The sequence below is a fragment of the Elgaria multicarinata genome, chromosome 5, assembly GCF_023053635.1.
Source record: "Elgaria multicarinata webbii isolate HBS135686 ecotype San Diego chromosome 5, rElgMul1.1.pri, whole genome shotgun sequence".
NCBI lineage: Eukaryota > Metazoa > Chordata > Lepidosauria > Squamata > Anguidae > Elgaria > Elgaria multicarinata.
Genome location: NC_086175.1, coordinates 1,350,784 through 1,370,219, shown reverse-complemented (window position 1 = coordinate 1,370,219; position 19,436 = coordinate 1,350,784). Strand labels below are relative to the sequence as shown.

The 19,436-nt window shown below is 43.7% G+C and overlaps 1 protein-coding gene across 1 annotated transcript in view; it reads right to left on the bottom strand.

Annotated features, from left to right (window-relative positions):
• The window catches only part of VSTM4 (V-set and transmembrane domain containing 4), a 121,187-nt gene that overhangs the window by 11,554 nt on the left and 90,197 nt on the right, over positions 1-19,436 (bottom strand). The window contains exon 7 of the mRNA XM_063125881.1: positions 10,034-10,095. Coding sequence (XP_062981951.1) covers positions 10,034-10,095 — 62 coding nt within the window. The remainder of the gene's footprint in view (positions 1-10,033; positions 10,096-19,436) is intronic.

The following is a 19,436-nucleotide window of genomic DNA, read 5'->3' as shown; positions in this document are numbered from 1 at the left end:
CACAGGAATGGCTATCCCAGGGATGTGATACTGGCAGCAATAGCCTGCTTTAATGTATGATAGCTCTAGACACTAAGAGCTGTGTGTCATTAAGCTATAGTTCCACTCAATTCAGTGCTAGACAGGGTGCATCTGGAATACTGTGCCCAGTTCTGACCACCACATTTTAAGGATACTGACAAACTGGAACATGTAGAGGAGGATGGTGAGTGGTTTGGAAACCAATTCTCACAAGGAACACTTGAAAGAAGTGAGTATGTTTAGCCTGAAGATCAATGGGAATGTGGTGTTCAACTATCTGAAGAGCTTTCAAACAGAAGATATTGTATTGGTGCAAAGGACAGGACTTGAATCAAGGGGTGGAAACTGCAGGGAAGTGGATTGTGGCTAAACACTAGGAAAAACTTTCTAAGGTTAAGAATCATTGAGCATCGGGACAGACTGCCTCAGGAGGTGATGGGCCATCCTTTACTCAAAGTATTTAAGCAGTGTATGGACAGCCATTTGTCAGGGTTGCTGTAGTTTCACCCTGCATTGCAGATCTTGCTTTAAGTTGGGGGTTGGAGTAGATCTCCAAGGTGTCTTCCAACTCTGTGATTCTATGATTCCAACACTATTGAAGATTTAGCATTGTTCCTTTTGGAAGCCTTGCAATGTACCATGTTAAACACCGCAAGAAAAGAGATTAGCCTTTGGCATTTTCTTTAGGGAAAAACATCATCTGTTGTATTAGCTTTTCAGTCATGAGACAATCAAACATTTTGGGGTTAAACTTCAGTCTTGAATTGTTGTTTCTGTGAACTTCAAATTTGAGTATTTCCAAATAAATGTGGGGTTGGAGAGAGGCAAACTTATTTTAAAATGTTATGCCTTAGCTTATTTTCCACAGCTCTAAGTAGTACACATAGCCATAAAAACAACAAATAAAACAAAGAAGAAACTTCAACACAATAGATTAAAAGTGCCATAAACAACATCTCACACCATATTCTAAAGAATGGCAATCAGTTCTCCTTAGGTTGTTGGCTTCTAAGGGCCAAAACACTGCCCTCCCCCCAATGCAAACCCTGCATAGATGGGATTACAAATAAAGCCTAGTAATCGGATTCTAATGAGTGGCTGAGCTCACACAGAGACAGGTGAGGAATGCAATTTCTCACTATTAAAAGTTAGTTTGCAGGTCATAGCCAGCACCTTGAATTGGTCCTGGAAGCTAATTGCTAATGCAGCTCTGATCAAAGGAACTGGATATGTTCATAGGGGCCATGCTGCGTTCTGCTTCCAAAGACTCTTTAAAGGCAGTTCCATGTAGAGGCCTATGGAATCCACGGCAAAATCTGATACTGAAATTTTCAGGAATCTCTGAATCAGGAGCCTGACTTTTTTTTTTTTAATACAATACAAATAAGCTAGTGCAATACAGTAGTAAGAGTGCTGGACTAAGGCTGGGGAGACCTGGATTCAAATTTTGGCTGAAAAGAATCCCCCACCCTTGGCCACTTGAAGGAACAGAACTCTCCCACAAAAGTGGGAGATGGGGCTTTCAGAGGCAGGCAAAAGTGGCAGGATCTTCAGATGTGGGACACAGTTATTTTCAATGGCATGGACAAGGATTAAATCCCTCCCCCTTTAAAAGCTTTGCTGCCAGTGCAGCTGTTTTAACAGGGGAGTTGTATGCTCCCTGTAAACAGCCCTGGTCAACACTCTGGCTGCAGCTCTTTGAACCAGATGAAGTTTCCAAACACTCTTCAAAGGCAGCCCCACGTGGAGCGTGTTACAGTAATCCAATCGGGATGTAATTAAAGCATGTGTCACCATGGCCAAGTCTGACATCTCTACAAATGGACGCAGCTGGCGCACTAGCTTTAACAGTGCAAATGCACTCCTGGCCACCACCGAAACCTGGGCATCCAGGCTCAGGGTGGAATCCAGAAGTACACCCTGTCCGGGTTAGGATTTCCATTATCCACAGTTTTAGGTTTGCCCACAGAAGAAGATTATGCAGGAGGCTGTTAATCATCAAGGCCAGCCACCTGGACTTTGGCAGGGCATTTTGTGGGGTGACTTGATTGCCAATTATTGGCTAAATTGGTTGTACAGATAATCTGAGATATATATATATATATATATATATATATATATATATATATATATATATGCCCAGTGTATGAATGTACCTTACTTCTCTCCTGTATGTGCTGTTATGCTGTGAGTATTATGTTATGTGCCACGTATGCTGTAAATATATTTTTTATCAAACTAAATTCTGTGGTTTCTGGTTATCTTTGCTGTCTTTGGCTGTGTCTCCGCACATTAAAATCTTCCAGCTGTCTTCTTTCTAACAAGAGAAACTTAGCTACCTCAACAGGGTTATGGGCCCAGTGTGTGACCAGCTGAGATGAGTGAGAAGCCAGTAGCAGACCATTGAGTTCAATAATGCCAGCTTAGACGAACCGTGGAACTGACTGTAACCCTGGAGTGACTGGTTTAGTCGTTGGGAAGGCAAGGAAGGCTGCTTCGAGAGCCGTTTGTCTTGGAAGTCAGTGCAGGAGTCTGGAATGCTGGAAGAAGAGGCAAAGTTTGCTGACTCAACCACCAAAGTTTCTGACGAAGAGAGCTGGTCGGATGTGGAGGAGTCGAGCAAGGTTGGAATTCAGCTTGGGACGATGGCACAGGTCCAGATGGGTACGCATGTTCCCATGGAGCAGTTAAGAGACAGTAATTATTTGTCTTGGTCATTTAAAATGGAGATGAGTCTGAAGAAGGACGGTTTGTGGTATGCAGTAGCTAATCCACGGCCGGGGGCGCTTGAACCAGATCAACAGCGTGAGTGGATCTTTGAACAGAGCGCTCAAAAGCTTTAATTGTGCTTTGTATGCAGAATGAACAGCTGTCTTACATAGAACGGAGAGACGCACCAAATGTGATCTGGAATAAATTAAGAACAGTCTATGTAAGAGAAACAGCTGGGGCACGCATAAACATTACCAGACAGATTTATCGCACCAGAATGCAAGAAGGTGGGAATGTTGCAAAACATCTTCAGTTTCTGCATGATTGTTTTAGCCAGCTCAGCGCTGCAGGCATGAATTTTTCAGAAGAAAACAAGTGTTATGTTGTTTTATCAAGTTTGCCAACTTCTTATGATGTACTTGTAACAACTCTTGAAAGTACGCCTGTGCAGGACTTGTCGTTAAACTTTATTTCTGGAAGTTTGCTCGCTGAGGAACAGAAGCGGCTTGAGAGAAAAGCCACTGAAATCCAGGAACGGAAGCCTGCTGGTGAGGAAAGAGTTAAAAGTTTGGCAGAAGGAGTTGAAAGTGCTTATGCTGTTGCCAGGAAACTGGAGCGGAAGACAAAGCTGAAATGTTTTCGTTGTGGAAAGCCAGGACACTTCAAGCAAGATTGCCGAGTTCGTTTGAAACCTGACACTGTCCGTGTCAAGGAAGCTCAAGACGGGCAAGCATTTTTTGTTTCAGCAGTTCAATGTGAGACAGATGGAGTTTGGCTTATCGACTCAGCATGTAGTCGTACCATAAGCAACTGGAAGGATTTGTTTGTCGGCTTGGAAAAATCTACGCTCAAGGAAGTCAGCTTAGCAGACGGAAGAATGGCCAAGGTCGCGGGCCGAGGAACCTGCACCGTATCCTCTTTGAATTTGAACTTGCATGATGTTCTATTTGTGCCAGATTTAAAGTATTGTTCGCTAGGAGTGTCAACGATGACGGTGTTAGACAAGTTCTTGCCCTTAGGGACGAGATCCAATTCAGCCCCCAAGAACAACTCCACACTTTCCAGCGACAAAGGGTCCAAAAGTGCTTTATTGATTATAATCAAGATCTGAGAGTCTTGAAAGCAACAGTCAGACAAAGAATTGGAAATTCAGCACAGCTTTTCAAGCCTGAAAGGGGCAGTGCCCCATAGCAATATTAACCAATCAGAACGTAACACCAGAGCCTTCTTATCTTCTGCAAAACAATCCCTTTGTAACAGTAAGTTACTACAAGTTAACTTTCCACCTGGAGCCGTGAAGCTATTGTTTTGGATAGATAAGACAGTTTCCAAGAAGACACCCTTGAAGACGCCCTGGTACGTGACATTTCGCCTGGTGTATAACGGACACTATACTTTAGAAGAGGCCCCTGACCACCCAAAGCAGCACTATTTCACTTTAGAAAATGAAGGTGGTTATGCTAACAACGGAGCTTGGATTCACTGTTCGATTTATGGACAACAGATGTTTTGTGGAGCGAGATGGAAAAGTGCACGGGACAGCTTTGAAAAAGGACAGATTGTTCTATATGGAGTCAAAAGATGAAGGGGAAAAGCCATGTGTGGCTCAAACAGGTCGTATGGCTAACAATATTCTTCCCCATAACAATTGTGTGCATTTACTCCACAGGAGGATGGGTCATGCTAACTTTAAAGCCTTAGCAAAAACTGTTGAGTGCGGTGAAGGGGTAAAACTGAAAAACTGTAGCAAGTACCTTGATTGTACAGTTTGTAAGCTTTCAAAATCCAGAGTTGCTAACATTCCTTCAACCAGGGAATGGAGAGCAAAGCCAAGCCTGGATTTAGTGCATACGGATCTCTGCGGCCCTTTTCAAAAGAGTATAGGGGGTGCAAAGTATGCTTTGGTTTTGCTGGATGATTGTACCAGGTTTTTGTGGGTTTATGTGCTCAAACAGAAGAGTGATTGTATAACCTACTTTAAATTGTGGATAGCTTGGGTGGAAAGGTTTTTCCAAAAGCAGGTCAAAGCCATTCAGAGTGATCGTGGAAGAGAGTTCGTGAATGCAGAATTCCAGAAGTTCTGTACAAGGCTTGACATAACTCACAAACTAATTGATCCAAAAGCACCCTGGCAAAATGGATCTGTGGAAAGAAGAATTGGATTCCTGCAAAGTATCAAAGACTGTTTATTGTAAGACAGTGGGGTTGAAAAAAGCCTTTGGGCTGAAGCTTTTAGAACTGCAAATATGCTGTGCAATTTGACATGGTCTAGTGTGATAAACAACAACCTGTATTACTTGTTATTTGGCGAAAGCCGAGTTTAAAACATCTTCGAACTTGGGGCAGCTACGCAGTTGTAAACATTCCTCTTTGCCAAAGGTGAAAGCGGGGAGCAAGAGCTGTAAGGTTAAGGTTCGTAGGCTACCAAGGCACGAGCTGGAGGTTTCTGTTAAGTAATGGGAAAATTTTAGTTTCTAAGTCTGCACAGTTTGAGGAACAGAATTGGGCCAAAATTCATGGAAATTCTGATGTGTTGTTGGAGCTCAGCAGCAGCACTGAAAGAAATCCGGTTCCTCAGGGGTTAACAGAAAGTCCTGCAAGAGCTGAACCTTTAATTAGCCAGGAGCAGGAGATCTGCTCCTGGCTAATTAAAGGCCGTTGCCAAGGAGATCTGAGAGGTCCACGAAAGGAATTCCGCCTGCACGCTTTGCAGACGAGATTTTTCTTGTAGGCAGTGATCCTCAGTCTTATACAGAGGTCATGTCTTCGAATGCCCAAGAGAGGCAACTTTGGCAGAAAGCTATGCAAGCGGAGCTTGATAGTTTCAAACAAAACCACGCGTATGTAGAAACGCAATTGCCAGAAGGAAAACGTACCATGACTTGCAGATGGGTGTTTAAAATAAAGCATCTAGAGTCAGGGCAGGAAAAGTTCAAAGCACGTTTGGTTGCCAGAGGTAATCAAGTGAAGGGGGAAAATTACGATGAAACGCTTTCTCCAACGTATAAAGCTGAATCTTTGAGAATGTTGTTAACAGTTGCTGCCAAAAGGAAAATGAAAATTTCCCAGTTTGACTTTGAGACCGCATATCTGAATTCTGAGTTACAAGAAGAGATTTATATGAAACATCCAGAGGGTTTTAGTGGTCAGCCTGGAAGTGTGGCTTCTAAAGAGAGCAGTCTATGGTCTTAAGCAGTCAGTTAGATGCTGGAATCAATGTCTAAACTCTACATTGGTGGATGACCTAGGATTCAAGAGAAGCATGGCTGATCCATGTTTGTACACCAGAGGGAAAGGCAAGGATTACATGTTGATTTTGGCCTTTGTTGATGATCTTCTAGTGTCAGGGAGTACCACTGACCAAATTCAGAAAGTTTCAAATCAGTTACAAAAAAAGTACAAGTTAAAGTCTTTGGGTGATGTGAAGCACTACCTAGGAGTAGATATCACAAAGGATGAAGATGGCAATTATCAACTGAGTCAAAAACAAAAAATCCTAAATTTGTTAGAATCTTGTGGAATGAAAGATTGCAAGAGTGTAAAGAGTCCTCTGACTGTTGATGTTAGAAAGAATCTTCAGGGGGAGAGTTTTAATAACCCAGATCTTTACCACTCAGTGGTGGGCACGTTGCTTTATTTAGCTTTTTGGACACGCCCAGATATTGCAAACGCAATTTCAATCCTTAGCAGGTTTGTTGCAGCACCAACTCTGCCAGCCTAGCAAGCTATTAAATGGGTGCTAAGGTACTTGAAGGGGACACAGGATTTTTGTTTAACGTTATCAGCAGAGCAAAATGAAGAAATTCAGTGCTTCTCAGACAGCGATTGGGCAGGCTGTGTTGACGATCGCAAATCAACAACTGGTTTAGTAGTGCTGTATGGCAACTCTTTGATCACCTGAAGAGTCAGGAAACAGCTTTTATTTCCACTTCCTCGTGTGAAGCGAAGTATGCAGCTTTGTCAGAGCTCTGTGGTGAACTGACATGGTTTTTACAGCTGCTAAAGGACTTTGATATTTCTTTTACTCTACCAGTTCCTGTTCATTGTGATTCTCAGTCCTGCATTGCTCTGGCAAAAGCTGATATGTTCAAGTCCAGAACCAAACATATTGCCATCAAATATAAAAATGTAAAGGAACATATAAATAATAAAACCATCAAGCTGGGGTATTGTGACACTAAAAGTAATGTTGCTGACTTGTTCACAAAACCATTAGGGATGGTAAGACATTCAGAGTTATGTGAAACATTAGGTTTCAGGGAGAAATGTCTTAAAGTGTCTGTACAATGCTAAAACTGTTGGAAAAATGTAAATGAAGGGGTGTCCGGGTTAGGATTTCCATTATCCACAGTTTTAGGTTTGCCCACAGAAGAAGATTATGCAGAAGGCTGTTAATCATCAAGGCCAGCCACCTGGACTTTGGCAGGGCATTTTGTGGGGTGACTTGATTGCCAATTATTGGCTAAATTGGTTGTACAGATAATCTGATATATATATATATATATATATATATATATATATATATATATATATATGCCCAGTGTATGAATGTACCTTACTTCTCTCCTGTATGTGCTGTTATGCTGTGAGTATTATGTTATGTGCCACGTATGCTGTAAATATATTTTTATCAAACTAAATTTTGTGGTTTCTGGTTATCTTTGCTGTGTTTGGCTGTGTCTCTGCACATTAAAATCTTCCAGCTGTCTTCTCTCTAACAAGAAAAACTTAGCTACCTCAACACACCCAAGTTGTGGACCTATGTCTTCAGGGGGAGTGTAACCCCATCCAGTACAAGCTGAATCCCTATTCCCTGATCTGCCTTTTGACTGACCAGGAGAACCTCTGTCTTGTCTGGATTAAGCGTCAATTTGTTCGCCTTCATCCAGTCCATTATTGCTGACAGAAACAGACACAGCTTCCTTGGAATTGGATGGAAAGGAGTAGTAGAATTGGGTGTCATCTGCATACTGGTGGCACCGCACCCCCAAACTCCGGACAACCTTTCCCAACAGTTTCATGAATATGTTAAATAGCCGGGGGGGGGGGGGAATCAGAGCCTTGAGGGACTCCTTCTGGGCCCACCCTTATTATTATTATTATTATTATTATTAATAATAATAATAATAATAATAATTTATTTATATAGCACCAACAATGTACTTGGTGCTGTACAAAATATACAAATAAAACAGCGATACCCTGCCTAGAGGCTTACAATCTAAAATCACATTAAAACATATGAAGGGGGGAAGGGGTTCACAAAGCAGAAATAAGAGAATAATCATAATAATAAGAACAGTAAATCAAGCTAAAATACCAAAAGCGAAAACAAATGAGTTTTCAAACGCATTTTAAAATCTACAATGGAACTCGTGTACATAGTTGCTCTGGAAGAGCATTCAAAGCAAACGGGGCAGCCAGAGAGAATGGGCAAAGCTGGGCAAGAGAGACAGAAACACTTGGGCAGGAGAGCCATTTGTAAAACAGTGCCTCCAAGTCCCATCCCAGCAAGGCAGCCCAGAAGGATACCATGGTTGATGGTATCGAACACCGCTGAGAGGTCCAGCAGAACCAGCAGGGACACACTCCCCCTGTCCAGTTCCCGGTGTAGGTCATCCACCAAGGCGACCAGAGCTGTTTCCATCCCATAACCAGGCCTGAAGCCAGATAGAAAGGGATCTAGATAATCCATCTCATCCAGGAATTCCTGGAGTTGGGAGGCCACCACACGCTCCAATACCTTGCCCCAAAATGGGATGTTGCAGACTGGACAGTAATTATCCAACACAGTGGAGTTCAAGGAGGGCTTTTTCAATGTGTGTCTTACCACTGCCTCCTTCAAACAGGCTGGCACCCTGCCCTGGCAAAGGGTGGCATTGATCACTCCACTTACCCACTCAGCCAGTCCTCCTCTGGCTGCTTTATTAAGCCAGGAAGGGCAACGATTCAGTACACACGTGGTGGCTCTCACCTCTCCAAGGATCCTGTCCACATCACCGGGCTGTGCAAATTGAAAGGTATCCAATAATATTGGACAAGCAGGTGCCAGAGTTACATCCACTGGGTCTGTATCAACTATAGCATCCAAGTTAGAGCAGATCCGAGCGATTTTGGCTGCAAAGTGCTGGGCAAATTGGTCACAGCAGGCTGTAGAAAGGTCTGGGTTCTCCTCTTGGGGGCCAGTAAGAGGCCCCTGACCACCCAAAGCAGCACTATTTCAAACCAGCAATCAGCTGTATAGTTTATTGCAAGGGTGCACAATATGTTTGTTCCTGAGTGCCACATCTAGTATAGTATAGGGCAACAGGGGCTGCATATGTGTACACACATACCCCCCCCAACTCTTCCAACCCCCCATATCTAAGTGCAGAGGGAGAGATTTAAACGTCCTCATCCCTGCCTGTTCAGATCTAGGGACAGTGGGAATGGGAGAGGTAAAAATATCTTTTTTTTTTTGGAAATATCCCATTTCCAACACTGAGAGACCCAGGACAGTCCCAGAGCCTTTTGACAGTGGCTGCCAGATTGTCTCCTCAAAGAGGCTTTGTCCTCCTGCACTCACAGCAGGCCAGCTCAGTGAAATATTGCACTAGAGCATTGCTGGAGGGGACTGGCGGGGGGGGGGGGAAAGGGTGAGTGGCTAGGTTGACCCTATGAAAAGGAGCAACCAGAAACAAAAGAGGGCAGCGCTCCGGCAGCTTTAACTGTTGTGATGAAGAGGGAATTTTACCAGCTGCTGCATGCATACAAATGACACCTGCTGAAATTCCCTTTTCTATACAACTGTTCAAGAGACAGGGGATCTGTCCTCTTTTCCATAGGGTCACCCTATGAGTGGCAGTGGGCTGGTGATGGCAGAATCAGTAGGAGATCAGGAGGTGAGCAGCGGCAGTAAATTTGGTGGCTGTATAGGGAGGTGCACAAAAGCCATGTGGGGTGGTGGTGGTTGTAAGTGGCCCATGGTCCACAAGCTGTGCATTCCTTGAGCAAGGCATGCTCTCCCAAACTAATCTACTTCACAGCGTTAATGTGAGGATAAACTCACTCACTCACTCTCTGTCTGTCTGTGTATATAAACACATAGATTGCCTTGAACTCCTTGGATGAAAGACAAGATAATAATATATAAATAAACAATTCAATACAGTTCTGGCTCTGGCATAAAAAATCAGTGCCATTGAAAACTCCCAGAGCATTGCTGAAAGAGATATCCCCATACACAGGAGAGAAGAAATCAAATCCATACAACAGCCAGACTGAAAGTAAAGAAAGAACTAGCCTCTGTGGGGCTACTTACCAGGAGGACTTTTCTTTGTTGTTTCAAGAGTTTAGGTTTAGAGAAAGTGTTGGATAGTGGTGCTGTAAAATGAAGAACAAAGACATGGAGAATTACTTCCTATTTCTATGAACTGGGTTACTGTTAGGTTATGTAGCAGCATTCATAAGCTTTTACTCATAGCAAATCAGCCAAAAAATCTGGATTAAACTGTGTTTAATCTGCTTTTCAGATTAAACACAGTTTGTGCTCAAGAATGCATTGCCTTGGCCAGCAATCAGTCATCTGCTTTAAAAAGCAAGATTTTTCCAACCACAGCTTTGAGCACAAACAACTTGCTATGTTCACACAGAGGACTTAAAAGTCTTTATACAACACTGGTTGCAATGAACAAAATCATCCAGGGAGTACCACACTGCAACTTAATGCACATGCACTCTGAGCCATCCAGGGGCCATCTGCAACCAGGCCCCCCATCTATACGACAATGGGATTGCTCCTCATTAAATATAAACCTGAATTTTTGTAGATTCAAATCTATGGAAAGAGCATCACACTGCAGCAGTTATTAATGCGCACATACAAGGCTGCGGAATGCTAAAGCTTGATCTGTGGAGCTCCGCAGATTCATATAAGAGGAAAACCGAGGGGGGAAAGGAATGAGGCAGCAGAGGAGGATGCGAGAGGGGGACTGAGCACGTCTCCTCCCTCTCGCTGTCCATTCCCCCCCCCTTTGTTTTAATTTTAAAAGCTCCATCTGTGGACCTCCGCATTCATGTAATTCAACATGAAAATGGCGGGAAGGAATGAGGCAGCCAGAGGATGCAATAGGTGGATAGGCGGGAAACCGGCCAATCACTTTGCCCTGCTCTCAAACCTCTGCCCACATGTCAAAATGTGATTTAACTCCCCCAAGGCCACATAACTCTAATGCGGTGCAAACTCGAAGGTTGATCGATAAGTCGTGGTAAATCGCAACTACGAATTTGCACATTATCATGTTAAAAGCCCAAAGTTGTGGCGAATGTGCAGCTGCGTCATGTGTCCTGAAACGTGAATCTGCACATTTAGGTCAAAGTAAAGAAGCCGTATAGACATCCCCCAGAATCTTCTATGTGCGTATTCTGAGTAAAGTGAGGAATCCTCTACAAAACCAGGTGCCAGATGTGTAGTTCTTCCTGATCCAGCTGCCACATGTGGAGCCTTCTTTAAAAAGTAGTAATCATGCCAGTTCTTTAGGAGATGAAGAAGTGTTGGATTTGCCCTTCACGGGACAAACCGCTGATCAGCTTTTTGCACACAGCTCCAGTACAGATGCACTGGGGCCAAGCCGACGGTGTCCTGGAATTGCTCCTGTATGGGTGCTACTATAGCTGTAGAAAGATTTATGTTTGATTTCTTCCATCTTCGGGGTTGGGTGTGTGGAGTCAGGGAGGAGAGCTGAATGTCATCAAGCCCAGAGGTGCAGCTCAACAAATAGGAGAGGCTTGTTCCCCACCCCTGTCCAGGCCCCCCACTGTTGCTGTGTTGCTGGGAACTGCAGTCTAGATATTTTAACTTTGCAATTCTTGAGGTTTTATGAATGAAAAGGCAGGTTAGACCCTCTGCCTGGTGAAAGCTACAACTGCACAATTGTGGAGGTTAGGAATAGTGCACTTTTATGAATGAGAAACATGACGTAGGTCATTTCCTTGGGGAAAGCTACAACCGCGCAACAGTGGAGACTGGGAATAGAGCTGTAGCACATTTATGAATGCGAAATGTGGGGTAGATAACCTCCTTGGAGAAAGCAAGAACTGCATAATTATGGAGGCTAGAAAGAGTGCGGTAGTGATTTTACGAATTGGAAAGGCAGGCTAGTTGCTCTGACTGGAGACAGTAATGCCAATAGGGAAAAAGAGGGGAGGGGGAGGGGCAGTATCACCCCCTGACCACAGCACTGCCGGGTCACAGAGGTGCATCCAGGATTTAATGAGGGTGTAGCGCCTGCTGGGAGCCACTTTCAGTGAAAGATATGGATGAAAATGGCTTTCAGAAGATGCAGCTTTTCAAGAGGGCTGCAGATTGGGGAGAGCGTCACAGGTCGCAAAGGGCCTCAAACTGCTCTCCCTCCACTCTCCATGGCTAGGTTGGCTCCTGGTCTAATAAGCTCTAGTAATGCTTCATAACCCAGCCTAAGAAATCCAAAGGCTATTATAAATCCTGGTAGGTATTTAACACTATTCTTTCCTTCACTTCTTTAGGTTATGATGATATTTTCTGATGTAGGGAAGTCTGGTGAGATTTGAGGGGTTTGTTTTTAGCAAAAATAGTTCTTTCTGGATATCACTAGTGTTCAGTGCAAATTACAATATTTGCACTGAAGCCCTGAGGCACCTGGGAATTTGTTGCATTAAAAATAAAATAAAAATGAAACTCTCAGCATGAGGCAAGGGAAATAATAGGATACAGTTTCAGCAAATCCTGGGCCATTTCTTGTTACAACAAAGGCTTAGGTAATTACAACTAAATAATAAATGTTAAATATGGCGCAGACTCTTTATACAAGTGATACCACGGCTCATACAATGGCATTTAAGCTTTCATTGCTTGCAGCCATGATGTAGTTCAGTGATTATGACTAACAGGCATTTACAGATTTACTCCCCATTGCGTGACGGAATGTTGGACACGGGCCGAGGAGGTCCTGGGTTCAATTCCTATTCAGACAGGAGCCAAAGTGGGGTGGCCTTGAGCACAACTCAGACTAGACTACTAAGTTGTTGCATGTTGCGCAAAATGGGCCGTAATGGCAGCTTCCAAATGAGATAAATGACCCAAACTCACCAGATGCACATGACAAGGTGGGACAAATATAGAAAGCGCCAAAAGTTGCCCTGAAACCACGTTCAGATACCCATTCCGGGCAAAAACGTGTATTGCGCAAAATGGGCCGTAACGGCAGCTTCCCAATTAGGTAAGTCAACCAAACTCACCAGACGCACATGACTAGGTGGGACTTTTTATATGTATAAATATGTAGGTGGGGCTTTTTATATGTATAAAAAGCTCCAAATGTTGCCCCGAAACCACGTTCCAATACACATTCCGGGCAAAAACCCATTTTGCTCAAAACGGGCCATAACGGCAGCTTCCCAATGAGGTAAGTCAACCAAACTTTTTGTATGTCTCTTTGCACATGTGCTATGCAGTGGCTCACCTGCCCCTTTCCCAGCAGACATGCTGCCTGTACGGCAGTGGATTGCAAATGGACTTCTCAAGCACAAATCATTTCTTCCATAGCCAAGTTTAATGCAGAGACAGCAGCAGAGAATAAAGAAGCAAATAAACAAGAGAGAAATTAAGCAATTCAATAGTCCTGTTTCTAGAAAATCACCAAAAGGAGCATTCTCTGCAATCCAGTTCTTGTCTTCAGCAATACAACAGTATTACACTTCATCTTGGTCTTTGTGCTTAATGGGTGATCAGTGCAAGAAACCCAAGGAAGACACCATGGTTCTGTGCGAGGGAGCATGTCAGGACTGGTACCATCTCTCTTGCCTTGAGATAAATCAAGCTTCTCGTGCTATATTCAAATGTCCAAAGTGTTGTGAGAAATGAATAATCTACACTGTAGGCAAAAATTTATGTTAACAGGTGCTATATGTTAGCATTTACATTTACACACACACACACACAGAGAGAGAGAGAGAGAGAGAGTATATAGATAGATATTATGTACATTGTTTTTGTTCTTACTGTTTGTGGTTTGTTGTTTATTCGTTCAGTCGTTTCCGACTCTTCGTGACTTCATGGACCAGCCCACGCCAGAGCTTTCTGTCGGCTGTCGCCACCCCTAGCTCCCCCAAGGTCAAGCCTGTCACCTCCAGAATATCATCCATCCATCTTGCCCTTGGTCGGCCCCTCTTCCTTTTGCTTTCCACTTTCCCTAGCATCAGCCTCTTCTCCAGGGTATCCTGTCTTCTCATTATGTGGCCAAAGTACTTCAGTTTTGCCTTTAATACCATTCCCTCAAGCTCTCCTCCCAAGAAGTAAGCGTCTTCTGATTTCCTGGCTGCAGTCAGCGTCTGCAGTAATCTTTGCTCCCAGAAATACAAAGTTTGTCACTGCCTCCACGTTTTCTCCCTCTATTTGACAGTTCTCAATCAAGCTGGTTGCCATAATCTTGGTTTTTTTGAGGTTTAACTGCAACCCAGCTTTTGCACTTTCTTCTTTCACCTTTGTCATAAGGCTCCTCAGCTCCTCCTTGCTTTCAGCCATCAAAGTGGTGTCATCTGCATATCTGAGATTGTTAATGTTTCTTCCTGCGATTTTAAATCCAGCCTTGGATTCGTCAAGCCCAGCACATCGCATGATGTGTTCTGCATACAAGTTGAGTAGGTAAGGTGAGAGTATACAACCCTGCCGTACTCCTTTCCCAATCTTAAACCAATCTGTTGTTCCGTGGTCTGTTCTTACCGTTGCTACTTGTTCGTTATGCAGATTCCTTAGGAGGCAGACAAGATGACTTGGTATCCCCATACCACCAAGAACTTGTCACAGTTTGTTATGATCCACACAGTCAAAGGCTTTAGAATAGTCAATAAAACAGAAATAGATGTTTTTCTGGAACTCCCTGGCTTTCTCCATTATCCAGCGGATATTGGCAATTTACATTGTACATTGATGGTGCTATATAAATAAATAATAATAATAATAATAATAAATAATAATTTGGTCTCTAGTTCCTCTGCCTTTTCTAAACCCAGCTTGTACATCTGGCAATTCTCGCTCCATGAATTGCTGGAGTCTACCTTGCAGGGTCTTGAGCATTACCTTGCTGGCATGTGAAATAAGTGCCACTGTACGATAGTTTGAACATTCTTTAGTATTTCCCTTTTTTGGTATGGGGATAGAAGTTGATTTTTTCCAGTCTGATGGCCATTCTTGTGTTTTCCAAATTTGCTGGCATATGGCATGCATCACTTTGACAGCATCATCTTGCAATATTTTAAACAGTTCAGCAGGGATACCGTCGTCTCCTGCTGCCTTGTTATTAGCAATGCTTCTTAAGCATTGCTTCATTAGCATTATTAGCAATGCTTCTTAAGCATTCAACCCCACTCTTCAGGATGTCTGGCTCTAACTCACTGACCACACCATCTGAGCTATCCCCAATATTATTATCCTTCCTATACAGATCTTCCGTATATTCTTGCCACCTTTTCTTGATCTCTTCTGTTTCTGTTAGGTCCTTGCCATCTTTGTTTTTGATCATACCCATTTTTGCCTGGAATTTACCTCCGATGTTTCTAATTTTCTGGAAGAGTTCTCTTGTCCTTCCTATTCTATTGTCTTCTTCCACTTCCGCACATAGCTTGTTTAAAAATAATTCCTTATCTTTTCTGGCTAACCTCTGGAAGTTTGCATTTAATTGGGCATATCTCCCCCTATCACTGTTGCCTTTTGCTTTCCTTCTTTCTTGAGCTACTTCCAGTGTCTCAGCAGACAGCCATCTTGCCTTCTTGGTTTTCCTTTTCTTTGGGACATTTTTTGTTGCCGCCTCTTGGACAATGTTGCGAACTTCTGTCCATAGTTCTTCTGGGACCCTATCTACTAAATCTAGTCCCTTAAATCTATTCTTCACTTCCACTGCATATTCATTAGGAATATTAGTGAGCTCATATCTAACTGATCTGTTGGTCTTCCCTATTCTCTTTAGTTTGATTCTAAATTGTGCAATAAGAAGTTCGTGATCTGAACTACAGTCAGCTCCAGGTCTTGTTTTTACTGTCTGTATAGATGTCCTCAACCTTTGGCTGCAATGGATTTAGTCAATCTGATTTCGGTGTCGGCCATCTGGTGAAGTCCATGTATAAAGCCGTCTTTTTGGTTGTTGGAAGAGAGTGTTTGTTATGCACAGTGAGTTGTCCTGGCAGAATTCTATCAGCCTATGTCCCGCTTCATTTTGTTCTCCTAGTCCATGCTTACCTGTAATTCCAGATGTCATTTGACTGCCCACCTTAGCGTTCCAGTCTCCTGTAACGAAAATAACATCTCTTTTTGGTGTATTATCCAGTAGGTGCTGCAGATCCTCATAGAACTGATCTACTTCTGCTTCTTCAGCATCTGTGGTTGGGGCATATATTTGGATCACTGTGATGTTAAATGGCTTACCCTGAATTTGAATTGAGATCATTCTATCATTTTTTGGATTGTATCCAAGCACTGCTTTAGCCACTTTATTATTAATTATGAAGGCTACTCCATTTCTTCTGTGATCCTCTTGTCCACAGTAGTAGATCTGGTGGTGATCTGATGTGAAGTGGCCCATTCCAGTTCATTTCAGTTCACTGACACCCAATATATCAATATTTAATCTTGACATCTCACCAATAACCACATCCAATTTGCCCTGGCTCATAGATCTTACATTCCAGGTTCCTATGGTGTGTTGATCTTTAGAACATCGGATTCGTCGTTCACCACCAGCACCGTCGGCCGCTAGCCGTCCTTTCGGCTTTGAGCTAGCTGCGTCATCACATCTGGGGCTAGTTGAGCTTATCCTCTGTTCCTCCCCAGTAGCATTTTGACCATCTTCCGACCTGGGGGTCCCATCTTCCGATGGTATACTGACATATCTCTGGTTGTACTGATCCATTTAGTTTTCATGGCAAGAATACTGGGGTGGGTTGCCATTGCCTTCCCCAGGGATCGTATTTAGTCTGACCTCTCTACCATGACCTTCCCGTCTTGGGTGTCCCTTCACGGTTTAGATCATGGCATCCTTGAGGTGCTAAAGCTCCAGCACCACGACAAGGTAACGATCTCCTTTGCTGGAGACTGTTTGTGGTTATTTTTCTTGTATTCATGTTTTCATAAAGAATATGACTAAAGAAGCGTATATGTTAATAAAGCTTCAGAACATCACAGCCAATGACAATGGGTTATACTGAATCAATCAAATGGTCAACCTAGCTCCCTCTTATTCACATGGGGCTAACCTATTCAAGGCACCTAACATACAATTAAAAATTGTGTGATTGGCTTTTAAAAATAAATTCCATGTTTGGGGAGGGGAGGGGTACCTGTCAAGATTGTGGAATGTGGGCATTAATGCTTTGTCTCCTGGTGTGATAAGGGTGACCAGATGACCCAGAAAACCCAGGAGACCTCTGGAAACACGGAGATCTCCAGGACAACCGGGGCTGGCACCCAATTTCTTGGGGGAAAGGGCTGAGGGGGAAGGCCTCCATCAGCCCTGGAAGGGGTTGGGGGCCGCGTTTTTGGACTTCCTGGAACACAGCCTCCAGTACTCCCATGGCAATCCTCAAAAGACCTGGGCTTTTTTGGCAGAACATTTATATCCCACCCGCCACCCAGAAACGCATGGTGAACTACAGTGGTCTTTCCCAATTTTGTAATAACCCTGTGGGATAGGTTAGGTTGAAAGATGTGAATAGCCACAGGTCATTGTAAGCTTCATGATGGAATGAGACAGCCCAATCCCAACAATGCCATCATAGACTGATATTTTAAGCACACTACCAAACCACATGACAACTATGGGCTTCTGTAGGAAACCATCTTTGCACAACTTCACTCTGGATTCTGAGAAAGTTTATTAAATGTTCCAATTAGTACAATGAAAGTGGTTTATTTGATTGCATTCACACACATAGAAGTTGCCTTTCGAGGCAATTTCCCGACAATAGTGCCTCATTTTCCTCCCCCATAATTTTCTTTTCCAGCTAATTTTGGGAATATGAACTATGGCCCAGAATGGGTAACAGAACCTGACTTTCATGGAAATTTCAGAGTTTATTATATCTGTCCCATCTAGTAATGTGCTTCTGGTGAGTTTGGTTGACTTACCTCATTGGGAAGCTGCCGTTACGGCTTGTTTTGTGCAATACAGACTTTTGCCCGGAACGGGTATCAGAACGTGGTTTTGGGGCAACTTTTGCAGGTTTTAATATGTGTCCCACCTAGTAATGCGCGTCTGATGAGTTTGGTTGACTTACCTCATTGGAAGTTATCGTTAGGGCCTGTTTTGCGCAATACGGACTTTTGCCCGGAACGGGTATCGGAACGTGGTTTCGGGGCAACATTTGGAGCTTTTTATATGTGTCCCACCTAGTCATGTGCGTCTGGAGAGTTTGGTTGACTTACCTCATTGGTAAGTTATCATTATGGCCCATTTTGCGCAATACGCGTTTTTGCACGGAACGGGTACCGGAACGAGGTTTCAGGGCAACTTTTGGAGCTTTCTATATTTGTCCCACCTTGTCATGTGCATCTGGTGAGTTTGGTTGACTTTCCTCATTGGGAAGCTGCCGTTACGGCCCGTTTTGCGCAACATGCATTTTTGCCCGGAACGAGTATCTGAACGTGGTTTCGGGGCAACTTTTGGAGCTTTCTATATTTGTCCCACCTTGTCATGTGCATCTGGTGAGTTTGGTTGACTTTCCTCATTGGGAAGCTGCTGTTACGGCCCGTTTTGCGCAATACGTGTTTTTGCCCGGAATGGGTACCTGAACATGGTTTCGGGGCAACTTTTGGCGCTTTCTATGTTTGTCCCACCTAGTTATGTGCATCTGCTGAGTTTGGTTCACTTATCTCATTGGGAAGCTGCCGTTACGGCCCGTTTTGCGCAATACGCGTTTTTGCCCGGAACGCGTACCTGAACGTGGTTTCGGGGCAACTTTTGGAGCTTTCTATATTTGTCCCGCCTTGTCATGTGCATCTGGTGAGTTTGGTTCACTTATCTCATTGGGAAGCTGCCGTTACGGCCCGTTTTGTGCAATACGCGTTTTTGCCCAGAACGGGTATCTGAACGTTGTTTCGGGGCAACTTTTGGAGCTTTCTCTATTTGTTCCACCTTGTCATGTGTATCTGGTGAGTTTGGTTCACTTATCTCATTGGGAAGCTGCCGTTATGGCCCATTTCGCGCAATACGTGTTTTTGCCTGGAACGGGTATCTGAACGTGGTTTCGGGGCAACTTTTGCAGCTTTTTATATGTGTCCCATCTAGTAATGTGCATCTGGTGAGTTTGGTTCACTTATCTCATTGGGAAGCTGCCGTTACGGCCCGTTTTGCACAATACACGTTTTTGCCCGGAACGGGTGTCTGAACGTGGTTTCGGGGCAACTTTTGGAGCTTTCTCTCTTTGTCCCACCTTGTCATGTGCGTCCGGTGAGTTTGGTTCACTTATCTCATTGGGAAGCTGCCGTTATGGCCCGTTTTGCGCAATACGCGTTTTTGCCCGGAACGGGTATCTGAACGTGGTTTCGGGGCAACTTTTGGAGCTTTCTATATTTGTCCCACCAAGTTATGTGTATCTGGTGAGTTTGGTTCACTTATCTCATTGGGAAGCTGCTGTTACGGCCCGTTTTGCGCAATACGTGTTTTTGCCCGGAATGGGTACCTGAACGTGGTTTCGGG